Source organism: Gouania willdenowi, chromosome 3, assembly GCF_900634775.1.
Source record: "Gouania willdenowi chromosome 3, fGouWil2.1, whole genome shotgun sequence".
NCBI lineage: Eukaryota > Metazoa > Chordata > Actinopteri > Blenniiformes > Gobiesocidae > Gouania > Gouania willdenowi.
This window is the reverse complement of record NC_041046.1, coordinates 39462173-39471037: the sequence shown is the minus strand read 5'-3', so window position 1 is coordinate 39471037 and position 8865 is coordinate 39462173. Positions and strand designations below refer to the sequence as shown.

General features: G+C 41.9%; 1 protein-coding gene across 1 annotated transcript; it reads left to right on the top strand.

Annotated features, from left to right (window-relative positions):
* The first annotated feature begins 3142 nt into the window (after window positions 1–3142).
* cebpa (CCAAT enhancer binding protein alpha) lies at window positions 3143–5794 on the top strand. Its single transcript, XM_028443331.1, has one exon. It carries the CDS (start codon window positions 3185–3187, stop codon window positions 4289–4291), a length of 1107 nt encoding a protein of 368 aa, XP_028299132.1. The 5' UTR covers window positions 3143–3184; the 3' UTR covers window positions 4292–5794.
* Window positions 5795–8865: the final 3071 nt, after the last annotated feature.

Here is an 8865-nt window from a genome sequence, read left to right as displayed (position 1 = left end):
AGACTAAAATTGAAGGGAGAATGTTCTTTAACTGTTCAACCATGTCATTGATTTTATGGCCTCAGTCTTGACTTGGTCTCGACTTCCAAAAGTCTTCTTTGTCTGGTGCAGAAACACAAGAAATGACAGTAAGAATGAAGTCAAGACACTTCTTAAAAAACATTGCAGCTTCAATGCCATCTTTGCATTCTTCTACGGGACTGCAAATAAATCCCACAATGCAATACAGAAAACTTATCCAAAGTTCAAGTCACATCATGAGCATTTGATGACAAAGCCATGGTTATTGATAGAGTCAATAACAAACTTTCAATTTCTACCTGCGACATTTGTTTGTGAGTAAAACCCTATGAGAGGATTTATGAGAACAACCTTTGGATGACTTAAAGGGACATTTTTGAAAAAGTGAGTTTTGTGCTTAAACTGCTGTGAGGATATTTTTCTCTCTTCTCACATCTGCATCAGAACAGCCTTCGTGGACTTCCTGCTTCCACGAATCCTGGACCGTTGCCTTAAAACAGTTATTGTTTTCCTTTTCAAACATTTGGAGCACAACCTGCCAAATATATTCACTTTATGACCCTGTAATCCAGGACACTTATTGGTGTGTTCACTGTTACCTGCTAACAAACCTATGATTAGACTTTGCATTCACTGTCACTCTCGTAGTCCAAGAAATGTAAAATGTTCATTCATTTCTTATTCCTGTTCAGGGTCCCCCTACCACCATAGAATAAAATGAAACACACACTCACAATTTATCATATGAAAAGCATGTGCCACACACACAATATCAACACTCAGGGGTGTCAGACTTGTTTTAGTTCCAGGGCCACAATTGGACCAGTTTGATCTCAATTGTGTCAAACCAGAGAAATCCAAACATAAGAAATGTGAAGTTTTAAAAAAAAGTTTGTGCCATAATTTGAACCCTTTCTGTAAACACTATAAGAAGGAACTATCTGGAGTTCTTATTTTCCAGTCAGTTTTCAGTTGAAGCTATAGGATCCCTTGTTGGGCCCGATTAGGCCCACAGGCCGTGAGTTTGACACCCTACCTAATGTGAGTGAGTTGATTTCAGATCAGTTGTTAGATTTTCCCTAAATGATTGAATTAAGTTTAAAAATCATATCTTTTAATAACAAAGCATTTATAAAACAACATAGAGAATTAATTTTTATTTTTTATTTTTTTATTGTCTGAGCTTTCCTTTTTATCAAGAGACTCAGTGCAGAAATAATTCTGAGGGCTGGGTTGAAACATCTGAAGGCCCAAATTTGCGGTGCAGTATTTGTGATGATATTGAAATAAATTTCTCCCTATAATCTTTTTTTAAATGACTTTTTTTTAAAACCATGTCTGCATTATGTGTTTATAGAGGTTAACACTACATCTACTGTACTGCACTTTCATGAGCAGCTGAAATAAATGTCGAACTAACTGACTTGTATGAAGTGCATAATTCAACTTCTGTTTTTTGGATAAGTAAAATGAGGAAATTAAAATGACATGAATATTACTGAACGTTATGAACGTGGTCCATAATATGTATCACATCATGTGCAGTTAAAATCTATGTCAGACTGACTGACATGTGACGTGCATTGTTGTTTAGAATTACAATATATCACTATTTTTTGTGACACAATTGAAAATCAACAATTTTCTACCCATAATCTTTTTTTCTCTAGTAAGAAATAGATTTTTTTTTTTTTTTTTTTTCATCATGTCTGCACATGTGGAGGTGAACATTACATTTAATGTTGTGCACTTTCATATGCATTTGAAATAAATGTGGGACTGACTGGCCTGTGATGTGCACTGGGTTTTTTTTTTTTTTTAAAAAAAGAAGATATGAAAGAAAATATGAAAACTAAAATCCCAATAACCCTTATTATCGAATCGCAATAATGAATAAATCTGAAACATAATATAACTCCGATCTGCAACCAAACATGGTGATTAAAATCAACTCAAAGGCATATCGTCCCAGCTCTTTTCTTATTATTTACTAACTATCTTTGTAGTTAGTACATTTTCTGCTGAGCAAATTCTTTCTGGTGCGTAAAACTTGTCAGGTGCACGCAAGTGGTGTAGAGTGCGCGTGCGTGCGCGCGTGCCCTGTAGGATAAGATAGTGAAGGAAATAATCTGCGTTTGGTCTGTGAGCAGCGGATCTGCTGATCCACTCAGTCGTGAGTGTCAGCAAAAGCTCACAGTGGAGAAGCACAAGATAAAAACCATCAATAATAATAATTTAAAAATAAATGAACTAATGCGCGGATGGTGCGCGTTTCCTCCAACAGAGGACGCTGCGGCCCAATGATGTGACCGTCCACAGTCCACACTGAAGGAGCAGCGATTTACCCTGTTTCTGTGTGACAATTTACATCTGAATGACAATAAAGGATAGAAAAAACAAACATGTTTATCATCAGACTTCAGATCTTGCAATGTATTAATGAAAAAGAAAGAAAAACCTATGTCATACAGACTTGAAAGCTTTAGGTTTGTCCAACTCCTGTGGAGAACCTGCAATCTCTCCGCCTTCAATGTGGAGATTGCGTGTTTGTGAGTGAGCTGTGACGCCCATGCAGATCTTATCAGCAGCTTTGCTCACGACACCAGAGCTGTTCAAACGGTTTGCACTGATCCTCTGCAGGTATAGACAACAGCATCCAAACTGATCAGATTAAAACCACTTAAAAAATAAATTAAATAATAATAATAAATAAATGAAAGTTAAAGCATTGTCACAAAAAGAAAATGCTAAAAAGTACAAAAAAATGCGGTTTGCAAATTGTAGTTTGCAGCCCCAAACTGATTAGATTTAAACCACTTAAAAAAACAAAAGTAAAAAAAACAACACAAAAATATAGAAATGTTGAAATTACAAACAAGAACAAAGAAATGCTTTTTAAAATGAATATATGAATCCTCCACAAATCACCCAGAGCCTAAATATGAGTTTAAAAATTAACAAAAGACTTCACACATTTCACTGTGTGTGTGTGTGTGTGTGTGTGTGTGTGTGTGTGTGTGTGTGTGTGTGTGTGTGTGTGTGTGTGTGTGTGTGTGTGTGTGTGTGTGTGTGTGTGTGTGTGACCCCGCCCCCTTCCTTCACTCTTTATAAGCACACTTTGACAGCTCGGGTGTTTTACTGAAGTTTGTCAGCCTGTCACTGCATGCGCAGCTTAGGTCTCACGCGCCCCGCTATCCGTCACCAGCCCCGTGCGCGTCAGCAGCAGCTGTGTGTCTCACCCGAGGACCTGACCCACACCAAACTGGATTCCCGGAGCTCATCGCCATGCATGCCCGGGTTTAGGTTCTCCATGGAGCTGTCTAACCTGTATGAGGTCGCTCCCGGACCCCCGATGACCACCAGCCTGATCCACGGCCCACAGCCCAACCCCGGCTACAGAGACCCAACAGAGCCCGGCGGAGAGATCGGAGACAACGAGACCTCCATCGACCTGAGCGCGTACATCGACCCGGCCGCTTTCAACGACGACTTCCTGGCTGATCTGTTCCACCACAGCTCCCGGCAGGACAAGCTCAAGCTCGCCTCCGCGGAGTACGACTCGACTCCTCCGTGCGCACCGGGCGCGCAGCAGCAGCAGCAGCAGCAGCAGCTCTACATGTCCAACTACGCGGAGTCCAAGCTGGAGCCGCTGTACGAGCACCATCCGCAGCGCCTCCGCCCCGTGGCCATTAAGCAGGAGCCGCGGGACGACGCGGACCTGACCCTGGGTATGGGATCTTCATATCACCATCCACACCCCCAGCACCACCCCCAGTACCCACACCATCACCACCACCACCACCACCAGAACCCACAGCATCCACAGCAGATGCCGCACCTTCAGTACCAAATAGCGCACTGTGCGCAAACAACCATGCACCTTCAGCCAGGTCACCCCACCCCTCCGCCGACCCCAGTGCCCAGTCCGCACCACCATCACCAGCACCAGCACCAGCAGCAGCACCACCCGGGGTCACAGGGCAGCCTCAAAATGCAGGCGGACCCGCAGCGCGGCGGGAAGAGCAAAAAAAACGTCGACAAGAGCAGCCCGGAGTACCGGCTGAGGCGAGAGCGCAACAATGTGGCCGTGCGTAAAAGCCGAGACAAGGCCAAGGCGCGCAACGTGGAGACGCAGCAGAGGGTGGTGGAGCTGTCCACCGACAACGAGCGGCTGCGGCGGAGGGTGGAGCACCTGAGCCGGGAGCTGGACACCCTGCGGGGCATCTTCAGGCAGCTGCCCGACGGTTCCTACAAACCCATGGGCAGCTGAGGCTCTGCGCGGAGAGGGACGCACTGGAGGCACTCTGCTGCTGCACTTGTGGATTTACTGGACAAACTGGGACCAGAATGGGGGTCGGGGGAGCCTCTGTGGCAGCTGATCGGACCCTGACGTCTCCTCCTGAACAATCTGCAAACCTTTTCCCGCTTTTGTGTGAAAAACTCGAATCAAACGCGTCGAAAAACTGATTTTTACGCGCATTTGTTTTGTGCGTCGGGACTTGATCTCCCAAGTCAGACTCATGGGTTCTCTGGACTCGGTGTGTTTTCGTGCCTTTGGACTCAAGAGAAGTTAGATGTACGTGCACCCCACCTCCCACCCCTTCACTGTGTGCTCCAAGGACTTCACCTGCACCCCCCATCTCACCGCGTGTGCGCAACTGTTACGTGCATGCGTTAAACAGCTCAAAGGCAGAATCTGGACGTTTCTCCTGCAGACAGACACACTGCACATTAGCCATTTTAGGTCATTATTGCCAAAAATTTAACGGTTCCAATCCTATAGACATTCAATCGACGTTTTCTGATCACACACTAATCTCCATGCCACTCCTGCTCACATTTGTTCTACTTTAAAAATATTTTTAATGTGCACCAAATCAGGTTTCAGTCCAAATTTTAATCAAAGAACATGTGAAAACAGAATAAAAATCAAACGAGAGACAGTTATGGAAATAATTACACAATAAAGCAGATATTAGGTAAGAGAAAAATAGCATTTTATGTTAACATCCGTTGCAATTTTTTTTTTTAAATTGTAAAAATCATGTTGAAACAACTCAAAAAGCACAACTTGGTGGTGTTTGGTATACGTCAGCTTGATTTTATTCAATGATATTATTGAATCTGCTGATCCATGTAAAGTTTCCTCATTATGAGTCGACTTTACACCATCATTTTTTATGTTTTTTTTCCATCTGTCTGCTTAAGGTATGAGTGGAAAGTTGGCTCTAAGAATCTTCATCAAATGATGCACAATATGTAAAGAAAAACAAGTCTCTGTATTTCCTACTGGTGAAGCCTAAAGTTGGTGCTGATAAATAACCCCAGACTGGAACTGAAGCCTCACGCCTGTGCACGGCGGCTCTGACTGAAGCCTCCCCTCCCTCTGATGCACTATGGGTACTGATGAGAGAACTTGCATGTTCTCTGTGTTGTAGTGGACAGGGTTTCTATACAGCACGCGCTTGTGTGTGTGTGTGTGTGAATAAATGTGTGTGCATGCAGGTGTGTGTGAGTGTGTCCGAGCGCTCACTCGGTGCCTTCAGGTCCTGTCGGATCACCTTTGACCTTTGGCTCTCGCTTCATGTGTCGGCGAAGGAAAAGGAAGCACTTTGTTGTTTGTTTTGTTGTTTTTTCTAAACTCCGATGTTTGTTTCAAACTTCATGTCTCAATTGTAAAATAAACCTCTATATAAATATCTATATGAATAAATATATCTGAGAAAAGACCAAAAATCTGAAGTATGATAATAAAGAAGCTTGTTTTATCACATCCTGCCTTGTTTGTTTGCTTCTTTTCCATTAACGTACATGTCTCTGCTTATGGAACTAAAGAGGCTTCTTCTAAACATTCATCCTGATCAGGGTTCAGCTGCTGCACTGATGGATAAAACGTATCACATCTCCATCACAGAGATGCACAATGACAGACAGATCACGCTGAAACCAAGCGTGTGTGTGTGTGTGTGTGTGTGTTGCAGTGTCCAGCATGACAGTGCAGAATGTTCCGTCTTTCTGACACAGAATGCCGTTTCTCCTCCGTTAGTTTCTCTTTGAGTCTATTTTCTCTTTTACTTTCTCTCTCTGGTCAATTATAGTCAAATTGAAGAATATTTTGATTTTATCTTATTTTGAACTTCAATCTCAAACTTTTTTACTTTAAAAGCAATCAACATTGTGACTATGTTTCAAATACACGTTGGTATAGAAATAGTTTTCTTTCATACTGGTTCTCCACTGGTTTGAGCTTGGGACCAACATGAATAAGGTTTAGGTTGTTTGATTAACATTTATTTGTTAGAATGCATTTATCATAATGTCTTTTTTCCCCACATCAGATGTGTGTGTGTGTGTGTGTGTGTGTGTGTGTGTGTGTGTGTGTGTGTGTGTGTGTGCACGTGAAGGAGAGAAAAGTCTGTGTTGCATTTCATACTTCTCCATCCTCCAGCTAACAAACACAAATAGTCAGCCACAGAATGTTGTTTCACTTCACCCGTCTTCTTATTTTGTGTCTTTTTGTGGTTTATATTCAAATTAAAAATGAATCAGACTTGTTGTGTGCTTCTATGCATTCCTTACTGACATCGACAAAAGCAATTCCTCACACAACCCAAAAAACACACTGAGTTTGTTTGAATGCAGAAGTGGATGCATGAGCCTGTGCACTGCATGTGTTAGTTCTGTAATGTAAAGTGGTTCTCAAACTTTTCTGCTTGCGACCCCCAAAATAAAGGTGCCAGAGACCGGGGACCCCCACTGTACCTGACGGTGGTTGAACACAGACATGTGAACATTCAATGTAATTTAAAAAGTAGGAACAATTAGTTTAAACGGACAAATAACGGACATGACAATTCGCGAATGTGATTAAATTGACAAAAATAATTGACAAAGATAAATGGTGAAAAGAAGGTAAAAGTGACAATAACGGGTCAACATATGTGACATTAGGTGGGAAAAGTGGTTGAAAAAGTACAGAAAATGTCTTGAAAATGGAAAAAATATGCAGAACAGCATAGAAATTTGATGGAGAAGTGTCAGAAAATGGCAGTAACGTAGCAAAAATGTATTAAAAGGGGCAAAAATATGGCAAGAAAAAGTGAAAAAGTTTGGTGCTCTGTCATTTGGGAAAATTAGAAACAGAAATTCAATCTGGAATTATTTAAATAAGACAACAAAAAGTCCAGATTTGGACCCAATATTTTCCGCACGCTTCATGTCCAAAACTAATGCGTATCAGACATTGGGCTCCTTAAACTGCATTGATCCTCTTTAAGACTATCTGGATACTCAGATTGATGATGTTTGTCAACCTTTAGTCAAATAAAAGGTTAGTTTGATTTAATACATTTATCATAATCATAAAATATCATAAAAATCATCATCATATCATAAAAGTTTGGCCTAAAAGCTTCTGAATGTACTTATTCTAAGATCCGTGCTTATGCGCCAGAAATAATCCTTTTAACATTGTTTAAAGATGGGCTTTATAGAGTCTGTGGACAGACAATATGATTTGCTGCAAAGCATTATGGGTTGATGATGTGTTGGGGGCAAAATTCCTCGACTTTACATGTGCAGCCTATTGACCAAATACATTTATGGCTTTGTTTGTCTCAGAAAGTGTGGAGATTGTTTTTCCATGTTTCATCATGAATTGAGGGTCATTTTTGTGAGTTTGTCTTTTATCATCCTCACCACCTGGAAAAGTCACAAGGTTGGTCACTCAGGGGAAAAGTGGGTTTTTCTCTACTAGGTGAACCGTGAAGCTGATGAAAGATATAAAGATTTCATCAAGGGAATCTGCTCCCTGTTGTCCAGTTTCCGGGATCCATAACTTTGTAAATGTGCAGCTGTCGACCAACCATTTGATCAACCACAACAGTGTCCCCCAACACTCCTCCCTCAGCTCCCAGTAACAAGTCACAGCACCCACACTGATGTGTGTCACATTGAGTCACTGGGTTTTGCAGTTAGATACAAACAAACAGGAGGTGCAAAACTTAGTCAACATTGACATAACGAAAGAATTCTGACGCTGACCTCCATCGGTCCTCCTGTTACACATCTTTCCTCCTCAGGTCAAATCAGGGCGCGGTGCGATGACGAGTCACGCATTTCGTTTGAAGTAAAACAAGATCTTAAAAGCAGCTGCACACAACAGCAGAGCTACAGCCAAACCTCGGCCCCGTCATGTGTTTCTGTGTGAGCTTCAGCTGCTGCCAGCAGTGTAAAACAGGCAGAGGGACCAACAGCATGAATAAACATAATAAATGACAGTCGATCCTGAAAGCTGCTCTATTGGAAACAGGTGAGACGGCCTGAGCTGTAGCACTCGGCCTGGGAACAACTGAGAGGAGAGAAAAGTGGGAGAGGAGCAGGTTGATGGGAGCAGGCAGCCTGCGGAGACGCTGATGGCTTCCACATGTTCTCCCAATGAAAGCCTGCAAATAAACTGGGAAACATTCACCTAAAAACATGCTTCTGCAGACACACAATAACACACAATGGAAGTTTGCACAGGGATGAGGTACCTGAGCACATTATGTGCCAAAGTGCACGCACGCAAAAACATGCAAAATAAAACATGCATCTATGTGTGTTATTTTATAAATAAAGGCAGCTGATAAGATGCACCATAAATGCACCTCAAGACACCTCACAACGTTAAAGAATCCATGTCTAAACCATGCATGTGCAACAAGCTTCTAAAAATGCATCCAAAAAACGATGCATTGAAGAATGCATCCTAAATAGTTCTTAATCTTAATATAACTTACCTCTAAATTATGCATGTGAAGCACTTACACAAGAATTTATAAAAATCCTTTAAAAATGTACCTG

What these genes read in the sequence shown, in the direction of transcription:
- cebpa (XM_028443331.1), top strand. Translation starts at nt 3,185, where the DNA reads ATGCGCAGCTTAGGTCTCACGCGCCCCGCTATCCGTCACCAGCCCCGT.